General features: G+C 37.5%; 4 protein-coding genes across 4 annotated transcripts; 1 reads left to right on the top strand and 3 right to left on the bottom strand.

Annotated features, from left to right (window-relative positions):
* Positions 1–1007: 1007 nt before the first annotated feature.
* LOC107776004 (asparagine--tRNA ligase, chloroplastic/mitochondrial) lies at positions 1008–11461 on the bottom strand. The gene is made up of 15 exons (XM_016595814.2): positions 10979–11461; positions 10801–10869; positions 9188–9298; positions 8693–8797; positions 7461–7598; positions 6911–6991; positions 5184–5261; positions 4966–5034; positions 4774–4848; positions 4596–4679; positions 4396–4482; positions 4201–4296; positions 4045–4119; positions 1584–1710; positions 1008–1318 (listed from the first exon to the last, which is right to left on the bottom strand). Exons 1-15 carry the CDS (start codon positions 11378–11380, stop codon positions 1203–1205), a joined length of 1713 nt encoding a protein of 570 aa, XP_016451300.1. The 5' UTR covers positions 11381–11461; the 3' UTR covers positions 1008–1202.
* A 1483-nt stretch (positions 11462–12944) lies between these two features.
* Positions 12945–16213, top strand: LOC107776005 (uncharacterized). The gene is made up of 3 exons (XM_016595815.2): positions 12945–13990; positions 14910–15076; positions 15717–16213. The coding sequence occupies exons 1-3, from the start codon at positions 13010–13012 to the stop codon at positions 15922–15924; spliced, it is 1356 nt and encodes a 451-aa protein (XP_016451301.1). The 5' UTR covers positions 12945–13009; the 3' UTR covers positions 15925–16213.
* A 364-nt stretch (positions 16214–16577) lies between these two features.
* LOC107776010 (NDR1/HIN1-like protein 6) lies at positions 16578–18129 on the bottom strand. Its single transcript, XM_016595819.2, has one exon. It carries the CDS (start codon positions 17537–17539, stop codon positions 16751–16753), a length of 789 nt encoding a protein of 262 aa, XP_016451305.1. The 5' UTR covers positions 17540–18129; the 3' UTR covers positions 16578–16750.
* Positions 18130–18249: 120 nt separating this feature from the next.
* LOC107776006 (uncharacterized) lies at positions 18250–22708 on the bottom strand. Its single transcript, XM_016595816.2, has 7 exons — positions 22549–22708; positions 20895–21017; positions 19925–20263; positions 19786–19832; positions 19497–19559; positions 18813–18945; positions 18250–18614 (listed from the first exon to the last, which is right to left on the bottom strand). The coding sequence occupies exons 2-7, from the start codon at positions 20998–21000 to the stop codon at positions 18583–18585; spliced, it is 720 nt and encodes a 239-aa protein (XP_016451302.1). The 5' UTR covers positions 21001–21017; positions 22549–22708; the 3' UTR covers positions 18250–18582.
* Positions 22709–23201: the final 493 nt, after the last annotated feature.

Below are 23201 nucleotides of genomic sequence, written 5' to 3' on the forward strand. Positions count from 1 at the left end.
TGCGAATGGAAAATAAAAAGAGGGGAAAGGAAGGGACGGTTAAAAAGTCATTTTCTTCCCTGTTAGATTTCTTTGGCTACGGGTTTTACGGAACAATACTCGATTACTTGAAGAAATTAGAAAATTTCATCGTCTGTTTAAAACTCGTGAAAATATGGAGATGGATAAGGGAAATAGAAAGAGGAAAAAGAAACGGAGAGTTGCCTTTGTAACTTTGTTTGGTGCGAGTGGTCGGGTGGAAAGGGAAAGTAAAACTTGTGACTACATTTTATCTTATATAAAACACAACAGGAGGAGAGCATTTATGGCTCTACCTTCCTTTTTCTAGTATTTAAAGCAGTTTTTACTGCAAGTGTATGACAAATTAAAGTGGTGGTTGCTCTGAGAGCTTTCTCTTCGAGCTGCTGCTGCGCCTTATTGGGTCGGGTGGGTGGGTTTGGGAGGGGGGGGGGGGGTTCTAGTAGGTTGTCATTTTGGAAAACTTTATTGTATCACGTTCCAAACTGTTGGTCGTCTACACTAAGGAAGGAGGAGGGCCGAAAGATTTCTGGCTCTTACTGAAACCAAAGGTTTTTTGTATTTTTGAGCAGAGAAAAACAAAGTCCTCAAGTATATTTTCAGAACCTTTTCCCCTCACATCTTTGGTGCGAGTGAACCCCAATAGGGGGAGCAAAACTATCCACATTGAAATGTTGCAGTTGAGTGATGCTGAGTTGAATTACACTTAAATATGAACACCAATGAACTTTAACTAAGAGTAAACTTACTAAAAAAAGTCTTTGCTCAAAGGCTGAAGATTTGACACTAACACCATAGTTTGATTAGTTTCTTTATTTCTCACAAGTCACAAGTTTTAGAGCCACTTAACCAACGTTAATTACACAAATTGCTTTCTTTAAATTTTGTTTTTCTCTGGTTGAGGAAGGGGGGAGGGGTTGCGTGTGCATGGTAAGGTGTTGCTTCAAGGGCAAAAAGAAGACAGAGAAAAAGAAAGTAAGTAAAAGACATGGAGAAAAAAGGTCTAAATTTCCTTTAAAGGCAACGGTGCGTTAGACCGAGCAACTTGTCAGGTCTTTATGATCACAAAAAATTGGTATGGTACAATGACTAACTTCCACGCCTAGTATTGGTGAAATTGCACCTTTCTGACTGATCCAGCTTTTTTCCAAGATATATTACGAGTACAGTGGGAGTGTCACAAATCAAAATTCAGCAGAGCCGGGTGTCCGAGGAAAAGGTATTGCATCTCTTATGTTGTCTATTCCAGTCGCAAATTGCACAAGTCTTTCGAAGCCTAATCCAAATCCAGCATGAGGAACTACAACATAAGAAAAGGAGATGTCCAATCAAAATCTGTTTCGTGAAAATGTAAACTAGGAGGTGATGAACATTGGGCGTGCAAATTTACTGTTGTCTTTTCTCATAAAGGACTTGCAGGAAAGTATTATGAAGACAAGTTGCAGTAAAAGGATTTAAGGTAGCAATATTAGCATGTAGGATCCAAAATAAAGTGACATGCATCACTATGCACATAACTATGTACAACAAGTAAAAAATGTGAAATTCATCACAAATTCACACACCTGAACCATAACGACGCAGATCAAGATACCACCAAAAGCTTTCTTTGTTGAGATTCAAGTTATCCAAGCGTTCTTCTAGGTATTCAAGGCGTTCTTCCCTTTGACTTCCACCAATAAGTTCCCCGACCTGACATTTAAAAAAAAAAAGAAATCCATCATAAGTTCACTAATGACATTTAGAACAAAATTGTACATCATGATTTTAACTGGTTCAACTTAATTAATAATGAAATCCACAGCTCTAAGTCAACCACAAACAATATAACCAGCCAAGCAGACACAGTAAAAGAAAAAGCATTAGTGAGTTTCTGGCAATCCAAAACTGTAATAGTGCATTGGCTATGCTCAGAGTTCACATTCATACATGAGTAGTATACTATAAATAGTATACTGTGTTTCTACTGTGAATGCCCCATCTCAAAAAGGAAAAAAGGAAAACAGAGACCACTTGATTATTGTACAGACACAACTACTAATTAAACCGTAGTCAGACAAATCATTATAGGGATTAACTTATTGACAGGTTATAATGTACTATCAATATGGATGGAGAATGTATACATGCGACAAATTTTCGAAATGCTTGTTTCAGTAAAAGTTGTTTTTAGGACGGAGAGGATGCCGGAGGAGTGGAGGTCGAGTACAGTGGTACCGTTGTTCAAAAACAAAGGTGATATCCAGTGTTGTAACAATTATAGGGGTATCAAGTTACTTAGCCATACCATGAAAGCCTGGGAGAGGGTGGTGGAGGCGAGGGTGAGGAAGACGACGTCTATATCCGACAACCCGTTTGGGTTTATGCTGGGTCACTCCACTACGGAAGCTATCCACCTTATTAGGAGGTTTTTGGAACAGTACAGGGATAAGAAGAAGGATCTGCACATAGTGTTTATTGACTTGGAGAAAGCATATGACAAGGTCCCTAGGGAGGTGCTCTGGAGATGTCTTGAGGCAAAAGGCATGCCGGTAGCCTACATAAGAGCGATCAAGGACATGTATGATGGAGCTAAGACTAAGGTTAGGACTGTGGGAGGCGACTCGGAGCATTTCCCGGTTGTTATGGGATTACTCCAAGGCTCTGCGCTTAGCCCGTTCTTATTTGCCTTGGTGATGGATGCACTGACACACCATATTCAAGGGGATGTGCCATGGTGTATGTTATTTGCTGATGACATAGTCCTAATTGATGAAACGAGGGTCGGTGTTAACGAGAGGTTGGAGGTTTGGAGACAGACCCTCGAGTCTAAGGGTTTCAAATTGAGCAGGTCTAAGATGGAGTATCTAGAGTGCAAGTTTAGCGTTGAGTCGAGGGAAGTAGGCAGGGACGTGATGCTTGGATCACAGGTCATCCCAAAGAGAGATAGCTTCAAGTACCTTGGGTCGATGATTCAGGGGGACGGAGAGATCGACGAAGACGTCACTCACCGTATAAGAGCGGGCTGGAGGAAATGGAGGCTTGCATTTGGAGTCTTGCGTGACAAGAAAGTGCAACCGATACTCAAAGGTAAGTTTTATAGAACTGTGGTTAGACCGGTCATGTTGTATGGGGTAGAGTGTTGGCCGGTTAAGAACTCTCATATCCAGAGGATGAAGGTAGCAGAGATGAGGATGCTGAGGTGGATGTCCGGGCACACTAGGATAGACAAGATTAGGAATGAAGATATTCGGAAAAGGTGGGCGTGGCACCTGTGGATGATAAGATGCGGGAAGCGAGGCTCAAATGGTTCGAGCACATGCGGAGGAGAAGCCTTGATGCTCCGGTGAGGTGTGAGCGGTTGGCCGTGGTGGGTACGATAAGAGGTAGAGGGAGGCCTAAGAAGTATTGGGGAGAGGTGATTAGGCAGGACATAGTACGACTGCAGATTTCCGAGGACATGGCCCTTGATAGGAAGGTCTGGAGGTCAAGCATTAGGGTTGTAGGTTAGGGGGTAGTAGAGCTTTCCTTCATACCGGGGGTGAGGCGGGGTTGGATTAGGGTTGATCTTAGATGGCTTACAGTTTATGTTGAGTTCACACTATCCTTGCTCTTTCTCTTAGCCCCGGGCCTTGGATGTTGGCTATTGTTATTGCATGTCATTTATCTTTTGGTTGTTATGCTTCTGTTACTATTACGGTTTCTATTGGAGTTACTAATGAATTGTCTTTTCTTGTTTTTATTGTCGTTTTTCTGAGCCGAGGGTCTATCGGAAACAGCCTCTCTGCCCTATCGGGGTAGGGGTAAGGTCTGCGTACCCCTTTGTGGGATTTTACTGGGTAGTTGTTGCTGTTGCTTGTTTCATTAAAAAAAATAAGCCTTTAAAAATGGGATTTTATGTCTCATCAGATCCTTGATGCTGCAAGCAGTGTATGTCAGTGCAAATGTATAACAGCTAATGAAAAAAACTGATTTGTTTTACGTTGTACAACTTGTCAAAGCAAACTGAAAACAAACTAAAGTATTAATTAAGTTTCTAGACTCTACCCGAGGTACCAACATATCCATGGCTGCAACAGTCTTTCCATCATCATTCTGTCGCATGTAAAATGCTTTGATGTCCTGAAATTTAAGGAACACCATCAACTATCTGAAATCCCCATAGAGTTTGCACAATAAATGCAACTTGATAGGAAATTAAACCTTCGGATAGTCTCTGATAATTATAGGGCATCCACCAAAAGCCTCCTCGGTGATATATCGTTCATGCTCACTTTGCAAATCACATCCCCATTTCACCTACCAAATGCAGAAGCAGCCATTACTTTTCTAGGCAAGGTAACAGGAGTGTGTACGGGGAGCTGTAAGTGAGAAAGCATGCAAATAAAGCAGACATACCGGGAAATCGAACTTCTTTTTTGCTTTTAATAGAAGCTCAACAGCGTCAGTGTACGTCAACTGCACAAAGTTCTTTTCAACAACATCCTGCAGGGAGCCTATGATTACAACGGGACCAACTATTTGGTGCACACTGTAGAGCACCAAGGTTGTGGAAAATATTTTGTGAAGAAAACGCATGAGTTCGTAGAAATCCGTACACTTAGTCTATTGATGATCCCTTTCTCAATCCAAGTATTGAAAAAATCCATATCTTCTTTGCAATTCTCCAACACATATTGCACCTTCCAAGCAGAGTTACGTCAATACAAAAGTCTAATGGTGAGACCAAGTTATGAATATGCACCAAGGGACAGCAAGATGTGAAAAGTAACATACTACATACTGGAGATAGGCAGTAGCACAGGCCATGTCATCATCCAAGTCCGCAAAAGCTAGTTCTGGTTCAATCATCTTATACAATATAAATTAGTGTCAACATTTTAGTGTGCCCGCATCTGAAATATCCGCATACAAGGAAAGAAATAAAAGAGAAGTTCCACCACATTTTATCAGTTCGAATGTAATTACCCAAAATTCTGCTAAGTGTCTGGAAGTGTTGGAATTTTCTGCTCTAAATGTGGGGCCAAAAGTATAGATCTGGAGACAGATATACGACATTGTTAGACTTTGAGAGCAAAGAAGACAAGCATGAAACGATTTTGTGATGGAGAGATCAAGCTGGATAAGTGGTTATCAGCCAGAGAAAGCAGTAGCATATGAAATTGAAAAGTGAGAGCAGACTCTACATCGGAGAGAGCAGTAGCATATGTTTCACCATTGAGTTGCCCAGACACTGTTAAAAATGCTTGTTTCCCAAAGAAGTCCTGTAACAAAAAGATGTAATTTACAAGAAGAAGAAAAAGACAATTTCATGACAAAATCCAACATCAAGTGCATAACTGCATATACCTATTAAATTTCAGAACTTAAAAAGTTTCCTACAAAATATCTGGGGTTACCTTTAGGAGCCAAATACAAATCAGTGTCAATTTGGAATGAGGTCCTTGAGAAGATGGAAAAAAGGTTGGCGAATTGGAAGAGACAATATCTCTCCCTGGGTGGTAGAATAACTTTAATCAACAGTGTGCTTGACGCACTACCCACTTACACCATGTCTCTATTTCTGACTCCTTCTTCAGTGTTGAAACGCATGGACAAATTAAGGAGAGATTTTCTTTGGAATGGCAATAAACTATCAAAGCCTATTTGCCTTGTAAATTGGAAAACAGTCATCAAAGGCAAAAGGAAGGGGGGTCTGGGAATTAAAAACCTTAAGAATCATTCTGATGAAGTGGCATTGGAGATTCAACATGGAGGAAAATGCACTTTGGAGGAGAACTTTGGTGGAAAAGTTTTCTTTGGACAATCCATGGCGCACCAAAGAGCCTAGAGTGCCTCATGGCATCGGTTTATAGAAACATATTAGAGGGCATTGGAACAAGTTTGAGTCACACATGGGTTTTATTCTTGGCAATGGAAGGAAAATCAGGTTTTGGGAAGATGCATGGTTGGGTCATATGCCACTAAAAGACCAATTTTCAGATTTTTATAATCTATCCTAGCGTCACAATGGGGCAATTGCAGATTTCTATACATTGCAAGGCTGGAATTTGAGTCTTAGAAGGAATTTTAATGATTGGGAAATGGAGAGCGTAGGCCTCTTGCTACAAATGCTAAGCAACACTGTTTTGGATCACAACAAAATGGACTCTATCAGTTGGAAGGGTCACCCCAAGGGCATTTTTTCAATTAAAAGCTGTTACAGTATGCTGGGTTTTAGCAACAGTGAGTTATGGCCTTGGAAAAAAATATGGTACAACATGGCACCTTTAAAGGTTTCTTGCTTCTCTTGGATTGTGGCTAAGGAGGCATGCCTCACAGAAAACAATCTCCGAAAGAGGGGTTTCAAGCTGTGCAGCAGATGTCCTTTATGTGAAGAACAATCTGAAGATGCTACCCATCTTTTTTTGCATTGCAAGGTTACAAACCAGTTATGGAACATGTTCTTTTCAATATTTGGTATGTCTTGGACCATGCCTAACTCCATTTCAGAAATGCTGAAGTGCTGGACCAGGGAGGGTCTATGCAAGAAAGCTCAAAAGACCTGGAACACTGTTCCTCAAGTTATCTGGTGGTCCGTCTGGCTTGAAAGAAACAATAGAATTTTTGAAGGCAAAAGAAGAAATTTACAAAGCCTTAAACTTAATTGCATTTTGTTGATCGCTTTTTGGTGCAAACTGGCTTTTGCACCAGATGTAGATGATATTTTAGACGCAATTGCTGATTTGCACAACATGTAATTACGCATGTTGCACTGGCTTAGTGCAAATATTTATATAATATATTATTTACCCATCAAAAAAAAAAAGTTTATTTTGCTTGTAATGATATCGACTAGCAAAAGACTTTAATTAGCTACCTAATAAATTTCACTCTGAAATGAACAAAGACCCCTAGTTGTTGATTTACTTACTTGCGACCAGTCGACAGAACCAGATTCAGTAGTAGGGATAGCATTAACTGGTGAATCTCCACCTTCTTTGGTGGTCGGAATCTGTTAGGTAAACAAACATCTTACTCAGCACAAGAGATATTTCATAAGAAAGATTATAAGCAAAGTTCTGTTTCATTATTTGAACTGAACATAAGTATTGTTGGCATTTGGATGAATTAAAAAGAAATAATCATGTAAGAAAGGAGTATATCTTACAAAGCATATGCACAGGGGCAAGAAAAAAAATTAATGATGAAGAAAGAGTTCAAGATAAAGTTAAGTCATAGGAAACAATCTATGTCCAACAGAAGGCAAATTAAAACAGGATTTCTGCAAGACTAACAAGACTTCGACAGCGCAAAATTCAGTTAAATAGAATTATAAACTTCAAATACATCATCCTTCTAGCCCTCAACCAAGGTCAGTGTTTAGCTTTTAGTTTTTCTTTCCCTCTCTTTCTTAGTTCTAGGGAAGAGGTTTGAAGGGAGCTGGGCCGCTGCAGATGCACATTAAATCAACATAGACATACCAAGGTGGTCACACGGAATTGCTCACCAGCTCCTTCACAGTCAGAAGCAGTGATTATTGGACTCGAGACCCAAACAAAGCCATTTTCTTGGAAAAACTTGTGTGTAGCATAGGCCAGAGCATTTCTCACCCTTGAAACCTGAAAGAAGCTGACATAAAATTAGGGATCGACAAAAAACAACATACAATAAAAGTTTGCATATCCAGAGAAACAGAGAAATCGATCATATATACAGGAAACATAATGGCTTCTAAGCTTGCCGGATTTAACTCCCAAGGTAATACACCCCAAGAGTGATTTCACTAATCAAGCCAATCACCCCTTTATATTAATCTAAGGCTGTTAATAGAAGATAATTTATCCTTCAAAAATGTCAAGCCTATTGGTTTTATTGCCAACATCAATTGTATCCAGCTACCAGCTACTCTTAATAGTAATCAAATTATTTATCATTTCTAGGAAAATCAACCAAAAGGGGAAATAGCACTCCTTGATTCGGGCAATGTAACTTATAGGTGTTTAAAGAATCAGCATTACTTGCCTTGGAAAAGGACAAGAACCTTGAATTTAAGAACTAGCTGAGAAGAATTGCTGTCCAGTGTGATTTACTTGCATATAGGTCTCATGTAACTATTTTATAATTCCATTCCAATCACCAGTTATATCTGTGTTCTTATCGGATCGGCGACCCAAAGAACTTTTTTCATTTTTGGTATGTAGGGAAAAGGAAAGGATTTTTTTTTCTTTTTTTTTTGGGGTTTGGGGGTGGAGTTGTGGGGGGCATGAAACTGACTGATTCTATACAGAAAGGATGAAGGCTCAATGCAAGGGCAGTTCGGCTCTAGTACCCTCTGATCAGAGGCTGCTAGGGACTGCCGTAAGTTTAGATATGAGTGGAGATAATTTTATGAAAAAAGATGTCATGCTAAGAAAAGGAGTAAGTATTATTTTATTTCAATTACAGGGCAACTAGCTAAATTCCCTTAGCGTAAGGAGGATATTCACAAGTATCTCAAACAGAAAGGGAAAACTGAGTACTGCATGTAAGCAGGTAAAAAAACAAACCTATAGCATGGATCACGAAATAGCATAGGGCATAATTACATACAATTAGCACCATTTCCCTACCAAACTACATGGATATTCCATAACCTCCTCAGAGTATCTGGGTAAAATAAAACGAGAAATTCGAAAACTACAAATAATAACACTGCAACAGTCCCAACTCATACCGCACCAAAGGTATTAGTTCGAGGGCGAAGGTGAGCTTTCGTCCTCAAAAATTCTCTGCTGACCCTTTTCTTCTGGATAGGGAAAGAAGGATCGCTTTTACCAACCTGTGAGGAAACAAGTACGAGCAAGCATAGTGATTAAATGACCAGTACATAATGTACAAATACAACAGCAATGCTGATTAGATTAGTTATAGCAAAAATCGATAAGCTTATTCGTAACAGAGAATATTTGTAATTACGTGCATCATTCCTGTTGGCATTTACTCAGTTTTCAGTTGGTCTTGTGCTTCTCATTTCCTCTCTTTACAAATCACTAAGTCAAGAATCCTGAGTCGAAGGTAGTTGCTCTTAGGTTCAAGGCTAATTTTTTGGATAAAGGCATTCAAGGCTAGTTATCAAAAGAAGAAAAATATAACTTCAGTGTTAAGGATGTGTAAGCATGCTCGTAAATTAAGCAATAGAAAATTGATGAAATAGGTTAAAATCAATTACCACTACAAGCTTCTGAACCTTCAACTCTATTTTCTGCTTTGATCCTTGACTGCCGACCACAGTACCTTCTATCCATACTGATGCACCAGTTGAAATTGAGCCATTGTCTACCTGTAAGAAAAGCATCAGACAAAGTTAACGTAGATAAGAGACGAGAGGCCAAACAACTCAAATAACCCATGAAATTAAAGTCTATAAGTTTTCTTACATCAGAGGGACATTGTTCGAAATTGGAGCCTTAAAAAAACTATCAATAATGTTGGAGCCTTAAAAGATATATTCTCATGTAAGAAGCATCTTCCAAAGAAAGAAGAAAGAGAAAGAAAGGATCTTAAGAAAAGAAGAAAAAAGTTACATCCATGTTTTTTTTTCATGAATCTCAAAGTTTTACTATCCCCTAGGTGCAATCTGGAGCTTTTTAGAAATATTTTTTTCCTTGGATTACTAAATCACTATGAACAAGTTTTGATACATGATCTGACATGTAAATCAACTTCTGCTGATCCATTGCTTCCCACGAAATTAGTCATTGAACTTTATGTGAAGATGAAATACAATATGTCCTCTTAATTGAGGGAGGCGATTGCTGTAACTCAACCGGTGAAGCTAGTCATAGTTTTATTCGTAAAATAGCACTCTAAACACCCAATACAAGAAAAAGCAAAAGGTAGTAAAAGTCACTCTATTGGATGGTGATAACTTCCTTTTGAATCCCACCTCCAACTTTTTTCTGCTTTTCTCTTTTAATCTTTGTTTACTGAGATCACATTTGTATTCGTTATATAGCAATGGTATCCTGACCCCATTGTGCGCACCTCAAAGTCACCTTTATATTTTACTTATTATCAGCAATCCAAGTCAAGTGCACACAACCTATATTGCTCGGACTCTCTGAAAATGTCGATGGGTGCATGCCGGGTCGTCCAAAAATAATGCATTTTTTAAGGACCCAACACGGGTACGGCAGCTGTTTTGGAGAGTCTGCGCAACATAGCGCACAACTATGTACCGCATTATCTAGTACCTATTGAACCACATGAAGGAAATAGCAAAGAGCAGACACATGCATGACACCTTCATAACCTACTTCAGATTACACAAGAACTAAGCATTTCCAAGAATAGTTATCCAAGTGGCATAGCATGTTGTTTGACACCTAGGTAATGCAATACAAAAGCGGCCCTCTAAGTGAATGCTTGGCCATGTCCAATGTCTGAGTGTGAGGTAGCTAAATTATACAATTCTTCAGAAGATCTTTCCTTCAACATTGAACTCCTCAAGCTTCGAAAACCAAATTCACAAGGACCAGTGAAAGAAATCATCTTTCCTGAGAACCTACCTATAAATTTTTTAATTTCTTTCTTCACAATTATAAATATAAACCACATAAATGCAACTCGGCAAATGTCAAACTGAACATTTCAAAAGTTACGCGCTTGAGCATATGATTATAAGTGATCAGCTCAAAATAAAGACCAATGTAATTTCTAACATTATTAAGCTGGCCAGTCTCTTACTCAGTACAGCTAAAAACAGTTAGAGGAATATCCACATAAGCCTCCTCACTTACCTGCATAAAGTACTTTTTGGTAGCTCTATATATAATAAAGTACCTGATCATAACCCTCAGCATCAGAGCCCATAACACATTGCATATTTGAAAGACAAGAACCATCATTAACCTGCACATAAACAAAACAGCCAAAAAAATTACAATCTTAAACAAACACATATGCTAAAACCAAAATAAAACAAAACACCAACTCCACGAGTTTCAAGTTATGACATTACATCAATAAACGTAACGCTGCTCTGAGCCCTAACCGTGCGAACCCAACCTCTAACCACCAAAGTCTCCCCCAGGCGGCCCAAACCTTCGTCAGGCCCTCCTTTTATGTCAACAATACTCAACCTTTTTTTAAATTCCCTAACTTGCTCAGTTTTTACACCATCTTTTTGCTCAAATTTGGGTTTTTCAACTGCTTCTCCGGAGGAAATAGCGGCGGAGACTACAGAGCAAAAGCTCCGTCGACGGTAGGGTGCTGGAATTGAGATGGTGCGTAGCTTTAGAGGAAAGGATGAGTAGTAATTGGGGGTTAAGAGTTTAATGGGTTTGCGATAATGAGTGAAGAACCGTACGGTGCAGAAGGGTTTAAGGCGGAGAGTGGTGGCTGGAGACAGAGCACCAGCCATTTTTTCAGCAAGTCTTGTGTATTGCTACATCTGCCACTGGTTTTTTACTAACCCATATCCGGCTATCCGCAAACCCGGGGCGTCTCGGTTATGGGATCCACCCATTTTTATTTTTATTTTTATTTTTTTGTTATTTCATTACAAAGGAAAATTGTGCTTTTAATCCCGTAAACATTGACAAATTTCGATTCTAGTCCTTGTAATTACTGGTTCAGTACATTTTACTTCCACTTAATTAATATGTGTACTTTTGATTCTTGTGAATTTTTATAAATTTTGGCGAATTATTAAACTAAACAAGTTAATGTGTTGTGTTAAATTTTACAATTTTAGTTTATTAAAGATTTGTTACAAGCTTTTTCTTTAATTGCATGGTTATTATAGTTTAGTCCTATTAAACAACTTTGTTGTCAAGATTATGCAGTGTAATATTTTAGGAACTCATAGTCGAGTGACAAAGTCTTGTCATCAGCACGACGATAACTTCAGTAATTATTAGTTGATAAATTTCATCATCATATTTGATTAAATTCAATCGATTCCAAAATTTACTATAAAAGGTTATTATAATAAAATAAAAAAGAGTAGTTGTAATGTATGATCCAAGTAATTTAAAATTAAAATTTGATATTGCATTATCACATTTTGATAAGTTGCATTTCTAGATATTTAAATTATTATAGAAAAAATTATTAGACTGAACAGGTACAATTTAAAAGGACTTAGGATGAAAATAGTTCTCAAAGAGTTGTAGGTCTTAAAAGAAATATGAGAAAATAACAAAAATACCCACTCATGTTCGAGGAATGGTCTAATGTTAAATATGCACCTAACTTAAGCACTTTAGGCTCAATTGTTACTAGAATATACATCATGATCATCTTTGACAAAAATTGTCTTATGAATAGCATGTTAGTTATTTAAATTGGAAAAATATGTTGGTACAAACTTTTATGAATGTGTTTTGCACGATTTGTATGTTAATACTTAAGCCATTTGAATACACCATTCGTTTTATTTTCTATCAATTATATGAACTTGCAAATAAATTAATATTTGTATCTCATTCGAATCCTCGACAATACCCTTAATTATTTAATTTGTAAATTTCATTACTATTAAGGGGAGGGGATGAGAGATCATTTGTTATTATAATCTCATAGTTATGAATATTTCAAGGGTACAAAAATGGAGAAATGAATAATGAGAAGCATGTTCAGATAACTTTTCTTAGCCGTTCATATTTCTCTCGAGTCAATTTTCGTTAAAAATAACTATAGCCATGTATTATACATAAAACAGTAGCACATTTTTCTTTTATTCATAATTATAAAAGATAGTGCTGTAAACATAAAAACTAAAAAATTTCAGGTTGCTTTTGCCTTGTTTTGGTATTGTAGCTTAAAAGCATTTGGTTTAGAAGCACTTTTATGATGTATCCAAACACTCAAAGAAGGCCAAAAGTATTTTTAAGTTGATTTGAGCAGTTTTTAAGCTAATCCAAACACTGTCTTACATTTAGAGGACTATATTGAACCAACTCTCAAAGATGAAGGACTAGTTCTATAATTTTCTGAAAAAATAGCATAGACTCAATTTGAGGAAAGAAAGAGAAGACCGAGCACGACAATGGAAAGCGGCGAAGTGGTAGTGGAAGAGGCCAAGAGGAGATGTAAGGCCCTCAAACATCGAATTTCAACCTTGTCAACTACTACTCAATCCTCATGGAAAACTACCCTTTTAAGGCTAATCAATTCTGAGCTATCTTTCCTCAACCGCGTTAACAGCTCACCTCTCAAACTCAGCACCAACATTGGATATCTCGAATCCGTCGTTCACGTTTTCCAACACCCACTAATAACATCCGTTTCACGAGTCTGCAAACCCATTTCGATTTCATCCAAAGTTCCACAGCAAAGCATTTACGTCGACATAATTTGTTCTTTTAATGGAAACCCAGTTTGGTTCATAGTATCCGACAGAAATCCCAGGTACATTTCTTGGCAAGATTCGGAGAAAACGAAGAATAACAAAGGGTTAAGAAACAGAATTGTTCACCTCATGGTTGCTGCCGAAGAGTCGTGCGTTACAGTGAGGCCTTGTTCTATTATACTTTTCTTCTCAAATGGGCTTCAAAGTTGCATTATTGAGAAGCTGAAATATGAATTTGGAGCTACTACTGATCTGGGGTTTGGATTTTCTGATTTTGATTGTGAGTTTTATGATGATTTAGAGGATGGGGATTGGGTAAGTGTACTAGGAAAGTCTTTTGAAAAGGCATGTGTTTTAGAAATAAAGATTGGTTCTTTTTCTCCTATTAATAAAGATGGACAAATATTAGCAGACCAATCTGGGAATTTAGAGAAGGTGCATATTAAGGATGTTAGCTATGACGTAAATTTGGGTGAATCTTTTATTGCTCTTGTGTCAGCATTGAGGAGTTGGTCCCCTTTTGATGTTGAAGAAGCTGAATTGGTTAATTTTGATACGACAGCACTGGTTGCTATAGTGTCCGGGATTAGTAATGGAGGTATTGATCGGATTCTTGCTACACCAGAGAGTGAGTTGAGGAATCGGTTCAAGGGCAATTATGAGTTCATGATTGGACAGGTGAAATCTCTTTGTTAAAAGTTGGAACCCTTCTGTTGTTCAAGTTTGGAGAGGTTATTTAGTATTTCTCTGTTCGTTTCGATTTTGTTAATAACCAATTGAGTCCTTTATAGAACTAATGTACCCTGGAGACTCCTATGAAAGAGCTAGTGGCTTTACAGCCAGAGATGACATTGGTTGATTCAAAAATTTTATCATGAGGAATGTGCACATCAGTTGCCTCTATAGTGATCGATAGCAAATCCATGTCCCATGCCATTTTTTATTGTTTGCGTTTTCACAAAAATGTACTATCGGATTGGTGGAGTAGCTAGATTTGATCGCGAAGCAAAAGGTCTTTTAAAGTTACATTTTGCAGGAACTGGCAGATTTAAGCTATTGTAAATTGGATATGATTTTAACAGATTTCTACTTCAACTGATGGTTCACATATTTATACAACCTGGAATATATAAGTTTAACAAATTGCTAGTTTTAGCATTCCTTATTTTGGGGAAGTTAATAGTGTGATTCAATCGTTAGGCACTAAACTCGGTACTGAGTTGGAAATGACCAACTGCTTATATTTGAAGTCCTCTTTGTCTTCTGTGAAGAGGAGCCTTGGCGTAACTGGTAAAGTTGCTGCCATGTGACGAAGAGGTCACGGGTTCAAGCTGTGGAAACAACCTCTTGCAGAAATGCAGGGTAAGGCTGTGTACAATATCCTTGCGGTCCGGCCCTTCCCCGGACCCACGCATAGCGGGAGCTTAGTGCATCGGGCTGCCTTTTTTTCTTTCCTCTTTGTTTTCTGTCCTAAAGAAATCACCTTATTATATGAACCATGAACACTCATATATTATTAGCTTACCCACTGTACTTTTGCATTTGGCAACCATTGTAACAACATTTTTTGGTTTATGTTGTACTCGGTTTCCACCAGGTGAATTCTGAAATGGAAAAGCCAATCCACAAGGAGCTGATGCCTGTAATATTGCAAAAGAGAGGCATAATTTGTGAAAGTGTTTGTTCAGAATTTCAGGAGCTTGTTTCAATGTGTGGTGGGCCTAATGAGAAGTCTAGAGCCAAGCACTTTCTGAATCATCTTAGGTGAATTTTTGATAATTTCAGTATGTTTCTTACAACAAGTTTTCTTTGCCTACAACTTTATTGCAAAAATCCTAACATTCAACAGTACATGCTCTGTGGATCCCCACCCCTTTTACCTCCAGAATTAAAAAAAGGAAGAAAGATATGAAGTGCTTGACATCCTCTAAGCTGACATTTTTGTTTTTCTTTCTATGTGAGTTCAAACTTTAGGTAAATTTTGCTAGCTACTTCTCTGCATGATAAACATCATTAGTATAATCCATTATAGAATTTCCTGGCATAGTCCTCTGATCAGTCTGTTACAATTGCGAACCTGAATCTCATGATGGTACATTAGTAAGTTAGTAACACTTGTACCTCAATGAAGGAAAGGGGTACTATTCATTGCAAATACACAATTTAGTATAAAATCTATGTGGATAAGTATATTAAATTTCATGTTTATCCAGACAGCAAGGATATTAATTTGCGGGCATAAATTATGTCACATATTTGTGCGTGGCATAGATTTGATGAGCTTGTCAAGACTTGCACTTGAATTGTTTTCTTCCTCCCCGCTTCTCTTTTTTCTTAAATTTCATTTTACATTTTTATTTGCACCTTGAATTCCATATGCTAATCATTTGATTAACTCAAACAGGGTTGTACCAGATTGCCCGTCAGAACGGCTGATGAGCCTTCCAACAACCAGAAAACTGGCGTTAAAAAACAAGGTTGTTTTTGGGACCGGTGATTACTGGCATGCTCCTACTATAACTGCAAACATGGCATTTGTTAGAGCTGTTTCACAGACAGGAATGTCCCTGTTTACTATAGAGCATAGACCACGAGCCTTGGTTGGCGATTAGTCACCTTGACAATGACATTTTGATCCCAAGCCTGAGGCTCCATATTGGCTTAGTGAAACTTAGCCTAGAATTTCGTCATCTGATAATTTTCTGTTGAAAGAGATGTTGAGATACCCAAGCTTGGCGCTTCGTTTGGACTAAGAAGTTGTGAAACTTGCTTAGCTACTACACTTGTATATATCAGAGTAGTTGATGTTTTATGGGCTTTTGTACAATTCATGCCTTGTATATTGCAGCTGCTTTTGTTAGCTATGATGCTTCTTAAGATAATATGACCCCTCAATTATCTTAATCATTTGCCATCGACATTTAGTTCTTTGCTTCGAAAGTGTCAAGTAGGAGCAAAGGCAGACCTAGGATTTGAAGATCAGGGGTGAACTTTTGGATTCAACTAAAATCTGCTTTGTATATGGGGTACCCACTATTAATATATCACTAATATACATGTATATATGGAACTTTTGCCGAATTTTACGGGTGACAGTGACCCCCTCTCTGTATAGCATAGGTCTGTCTCTGAGTAGGAGCACAACATCAATCCTTAATCTACTCTGGAAGAACAAAACCTAAGCACTAATGAGGGATTTTTTGACATAAATTGCGTCGAGCCAAGTATTAAGCAACATCCAGTGTTTGGTTATGAATATGAATAATAGTGAAACAAACATAAATGATAGTGTGCAGATGAATGTGATAGAATTCTCCAAATGTCCATGGACAAAATCTTCTCACAGACATGTATAGAGATCCCAAAAAATAATAAAATACAAAAAAAACAGAACTAAAAATCTAAGTAAATAACATGTAGAATACAAAGCAGAAGTTTTTAGAGCTTCAATCCAAACTTACAAGTACTGGCCTTAATTCGGACCAAACTATTAGCAGAGAGGCTGTCAACAATCAGCAAGCAATCTCCCAATATCTTCACCTTTCTTAACTTAAGCTTCCCAAGTTTAACACTAACTGGAACTTTAATCTTAAGATCTAATGGTATTCTTCCAGTTTGTGCTGCCTCTTGAATTGCAGACATCAATGTATTACCATACTGTGATTGCCCAGTTAAGGCCACATCGAGTACTGTTTTATTCTGATGACCTTGATAGAACTTTGGAATAGACCCTTGACATAGCTGTGTATTCTTGTACCACACGCTCAAACGACTTCCTTTCTCATAGTAGATACCAATTTTCTTGTTGGGATTGACAGCGGTGATTCTTACATTAAATCTAGCATATAAGCTCATGTCAAAATTGAGCCTTAAGTCTGATATTCTGAGGTTATCCACAGAGTACTGAGGTATCTTTGGTTTGAAAACAAGGTAAAGAATGCCACCAATTGCTGCAATAATGATAAGTAGGAGTATGATAAGGCTAATTGTCCAGCAAATGCATTTGCAAAAGCAACTTCTCTTCTTATTATGTGGTCTTGGATACATTACAGGAACAGTACGTGTAAATGGCTGGTTAGTTATTGGCTGTTGAAGCTGCGATGGATCGCCTTTTTCTGATTTAAACGAGACTCGTGGCACTAATGGACGTGTTGGTGCTGGTGCTGGTGCTGGTGCTGGTGGTGCTTCCATGTCCACAACTGGATGTATCCTCTGATTTTCTGTCATTGTTGTTACTAACTCAGTACGCTATTTTTTCTGATCAACAACTTATTACAAACTTCTCTGCCTATACAAGTAAGAATCTCTTTCACGTATTGTGCTATATATGCTGTATATATATAAGTTAGAATGCCAATTGTTTCTCCTTTTTTATATAGTTTATTTTAAAGTTTAGTTAATTAAATCGGCCTCTTTCACCTAATAGCAAGAAAATGTAAAGGTAGGTAAGCTATATAACGAGTTTTGACGACAGTGCATTAATGACTCATCTGAATTTTAAGTGGAGAATCAACTCTAACGAATATAACTTCTCGGTTTTAGTTTACCTACAAGTAAGCTAGTCAGCCACGTCAAACTATATCAAGTCGAAACGTATTAATATTGTTACATACTTAAACGTTCATCTATTCACAGAAAAGGGGTTTAAGTGAAATGATTAACTTTGATATCCTTATTTTGTAAGTAGTTAATTCCTAGTTGAAATTATTTGCATTGTGATGGTTAATATCGACTGGGGAAGTTGACATTGCTTTAGTTGACCTAACTTTTTTTTTATAAGGGATCTTTGGTTATGTCTTTCTCCTGCTGTCTAACAAGTTCCTCATCAAGTTTCAACTAGTTAAACTCCTCTTCTTGCTTAAATCATGCTCATTTGCAACTTGTACATCCTATATCATTCATAGTCCATCCTAAGGAAGACTGGTTTTCAAGAAAGATTTATAAAAAAGGACAGTCAAATTATGCAGATAAACTAGAGCTAACACTAAAAACACAAAGTATTTAAGAACTTGACCATCTATAATCTAAAGATCTTGTCTGCTCTAACAAAATTATATACAAAAAGAACACCTTTTCCAGCTGCATAGCTACCCAAAAGTAGTCAGACGAACCCTGCCAACCTCTTGCCGAGTCAGAGGGAAGGGGAAAAGAGAATACAGAAAAAGGAAGTGAACAAGTTAAAAGGAGGCTGACAAAGAGCTTTATGAACACTCTCAATAACACTAAGAGCACGGGTCAGTCTTGATGAAAAGTTTCAGAAATTACAAAGATTACGCAGAGTCATTTCCTCCATCTTCCGACTCTGCAGCACCAAGTAACACTTTATTAGGGAAAAGGGGAAAAAAACCATGATTACATACAATGAAGCAGTCCAGATATGTCACAGCAGGAAATTTGACACTCCAAATAATTAAAAGGAGAGGCAGATTTGGCAAGTGAAACAGAGTACTTCCACATGAACTTCCTAATGAACAAATTCATCTCTCATACAGGCACATACCATGTATTGCTTCCATGTTGTCTTCTTTGTAAACACCAAGAGGAGAGCCGTGGACAGATAGAAGCATTTCCCCAGGCTTAGGCAGCCTTAAAGTTTTGGGAGTCATCCCAACAGACAATCTGTTACTATATGCCTGTAGTCAAAAGAATTATTACTCTATCAATATGGCCTCTAGCACACAACACTGGCGAAGACATCGATAGAAAATTGCGTGCAACTTTGGAACAAAATTAGCTTCATTGAACCATCACACACTTACATAAGAAATGAAACAACAACAACAACCACCCAGTAAAATCCCACTAGTGGGGTCTGGGGAGGGCAGTGTGTACGCAGACCTTACCCCTACTCCGAAGGAGTAGAGAGGCTGTTTCCGGGGAAAAAAAGAAGAAGGAAATCGCAAGAGAGTACCTAGAGGTTTAGTCATCTAGTAATGCCACTAGTTCATAACATTGTTCCTAAAGCATAATAAACTAAGTAAAGATGAAGCTTAGTGGTATATCGCAAGAGAGTACCTAGAGGTTTAGTCATCCAGATAGAGAAATAAGAAAGGAAGGAAATATAATGCTTCATACATCCCATTATTTAGATGTTTCTTTAGAATGAAACGAACAAAATCAACCGGTAAGTTGAGAAAATGATATCACAAACAAGTAATAACAACAAAGTGCACAGAAATCATACACCAGGTGTCTGAATAGTATCCGCCAGCTCAAGCATTTGGGTATCAGATGGCTCTTCCAAGACCTTCACAGAAAAAAAAAAGATAGCAAATAAGGAACAAAGAAGAATAAGCAAGTGTTGAAATCATCTCGAGGGCACATCAACTTCCAAATCTTAAATGCAAGAGTTTAGCCAGCCCAAAATAGGAACATCAGTGCAACCTAAGTTACTCGAAATGTGGTAGTGCAAAATGAATTGCACAATGACATAAACCGCAGGAAATAGTGGAATGAACTGCAATAGAACATACAAATCCCTTGATCTGCAGGTTTTCGGCACCACAAAAGGCTGTTTTAACTGCCAAAATGTAGTTGAATTAAGTCAGAAGAAATAAACTAGAGTGTCTAGATATATCATATAAGGATGGCCAAAAAGAGATTTAAAGATACCAGATTTATTTGAGAATTCAAATCCACCAAATAATGGCATGGCACTGGAGCAATCAGGATACACTGTGGACAGTTTATGAAGAAGAGAAGTATGTAGATTCCTTCCATCAAACTGGTCCATGCTTAAATTACCATCATCGTCTTTCCATTGCACTTCATATTGGTCATGTTTCTCCTTCCTTACAATAGCCAGGTTTGGAAAATTTTCCTCAAAAAATTGCATTACTGGAAGTTGAAGTTGTTCATTACTAAAATTTGATCGTAGCAATCGCATCATAGTTCGTAACTGTTCAATCTCCACATCACGAATAGCCCTGATAGCAGCACTTTGACGTTCAGCTGAAAAATAGATAGTGATTCAGTAACAATAAGGTGAATGATATTTGCTGAGATACAATCATGATGGTAATGAGAAAATTAAAATTCATTAGGGACAAAACAGAACCATGTTTAAGCACTTCGTAGTTACATTCTTTCAAATATCATCTGATATCCACTTTTTTCACTTCAAAAATTCCAACTCAAACACAGACTAGAAATATTTTCCTTCTACATTTAGCTTTTCTTAATTCATCTTCAGTTTTCATAACCTTCTCTTACGTTCAAAAAGCATCACATAAATGGCAGGTATTAGACCAAGCAAATTGATATATTTTACCTCTTTCTTCAGCTTGCAGGAAAAGAAATAACAGAACCAATTAGTCACACAGAGCACTTATTTGATGAAATCAACCAAAATAATACGAAAATGGATAAAAGATGTGTATTTTGTGATATAGCTTCACTCATACGACTTGCAACCAAGCAAAATAATATTTCCTGCTTCAGGATTTCTGCAGCCCAATTAATAATTGCAGCTGTTGTTCTTGCCTTGTTTCCTCTCACAAAATTTCCTTTTTCAAAAAACAACCAACATACTTTTTCTTCCAAATGTTAAAACAAACAAACATTTGCACAATAAAAATGATACCTTCCTGCTTGAATATATCATCTTCCTTTTCCACTTGATGTTCCTCTTGATTAGCATCCTTTTCAACCTCCCTTTTTGCGCGAGGTTTTCCTCTCCGCCTTGGCATGGAGATATACAAATTCTCTGAAAACATAATAATTTACTAGATAATCATGCATACACTTGTATGAGTAGTTTTCGTAATTAGCAAAAACATGTTTAAACTAAGGCAGTCTGGCAAAGAGAATGATCAAATTAACCCTATGCTTGAGTTATTAGCCAATGAGTTTATCATTTCTTTGTCCTTGCTAGTAGATTAAATATAAAGTACTTCCTACCAGTTTTCCTGGCACAATGTCACTCCCAAGGATCAATTTGTTCTTACTGACTAAGAAGAAAATGATACATGTACCCTATTTGTCGCAATAAAATAAATAGAAAACATAAAAATATATCTCATCAATAATTCATTCAAAGCTTTGCCTTTTTCATTGGTATGAGGAAATATCTCACGCTTGTACTTGGTTCACTCCATTCTCTGAAATTCATACTCTTCGTGAAGTAACATTAATTTATTTAGAGATATATACTATCAAGTGGCGGAAATGAAAGTAGCAGAAACGAGGATGCTGAGATGGATGTGCAGGCATACCAGGTGGGATAAGATTAGGAAGGAAAATATTCGGGTAAAGGTGTGCGTGGCCTCCATGAGGATAAGATGCAGGAAGCGAGGTTTAGATGGTTCGGACATCTGAAGAGGAGAAACTCAGATACCCCAATAAGGAGGTGTGAGCGGTTGGCTTTGGTGAGCATGAGAAGAAGTAGAGGGAGGCCAAGGAAGTATTGGGGAGAGGTGATCCGACAGGACATGGTGCAGCTGCATCTTACCGAGGACATGACCCTTGATAGGAGGGCGTGGAGGTCGAGAATTAGGGTCGAAGGTTAGTAGGTAATCGAACGTATTTATGATCAATACCAGGGTTATAGGGTTAGCCTGATAGTTTTTTTCTCCTGTTCTTAGATTGCTAATTTTACACGTTGTTTTCCTATTAATATCGTGTTGCGGTCCACGATTGTTGTTATTGCTTCCTTCCATCTATTTTCTGGCTATTAGTTTGTTGTTATTATCTTTCTGGCGTTTGTTGTTGATATTGCTTGTTTCTACTGTTTCTTTCCATCTTTCCTGAGCCGAAGACTTATCCGGGCTCTGTAGGTGTAAGGTTTGCGTATACATGACCTTCCCAGACCCCACTTGTAGGACTTCACTAGGTTTGTTGTTGTTGTATACTGTCAAGTGGGTGGTCTAATATTACCCTTACTCAACGGCCCATGTGAAAAGAATGATTTAGATATTTGACATTTTAAACTAATATTTTCCAAAAGTTCACACTTTTACATGCCTTAGAAACTTAAAACAGTTGCTGAGGAACTTAGAAGGATTTGGTAAAATGAGTCGAAGATAATTGACCTACAACTCCCAATAACGATAGATTTTCATCTTTTATGGTTTTTTACTCAAAATTCTTTTCCTAAAAGAGAAAATTTTCAGAAAAATTGATGACTAATACTCAAATGCATATCATATCAGCACAACCCTACAAAATAGAGCCAAAAATAAAGCAAGCAAGAGAAGATGTTACCATGTAAAGATTACTAAAGAGGAAGGAGAACTTACATCTCAAATTTTCTCAAAGCCGAGGGAGAGAGGGAAAGTGGTGGTCAACTGTCAAAAACTTGGCGGAAGAAGATTCATTTCAAAATTGGGTTTGCCTACCAAGTTGGGTTTTCAAATTAGATTGGGAAATTTTAATTTTGGTCCTCATATAGTTATCCAGTTTCAAATATGATCTTGAAATTTTACCTTTTGGTCCCTACACTATGTATATCTCCGGATTTGGTCCAATAGTACAAACAAACCTGATCCAGTAATACTCCAACCTTTTCGATTTTGCTAATTTAGCTGGTTTACTCTGGGAAAGGAGAAAAGACCAAAAAGAATTTGTATTTCCCATTAAGACCATATTATTAATGTAATTTTTCCCTGGAAGCCACGATAATAGGTTAAACGATTTGTTCAATTCTTGCTAAGTATATACAAACACATGGAAATTTATATCTTTAACTTTAATAGATTGATGAATTCAATTTGTATTTCACGTGAAAAAAAAAACTAGAACAGAAAACTGATTTTATTGCTTTGGTTGGATTTGTATATTTAACAACGTGAATTTAGTATTGGTCTAGATAAACAAAAATTAAAAATTAAACCCTTACCTACAAGTATGCAACGTAAATAGCGGTCCATTTTGCAAAGAATTGATAAAGCGT

This window comes from Nicotiana tabacum, chromosome 6 (assembly GCF_000715075.1).
Source record: "Nicotiana tabacum cultivar K326 chromosome 6, ASM71507v2, whole genome shotgun sequence".
NCBI lineage: Eukaryota > Viridiplantae > Streptophyta > Magnoliopsida > Solanales > Solanaceae > Nicotiana > Nicotiana tabacum.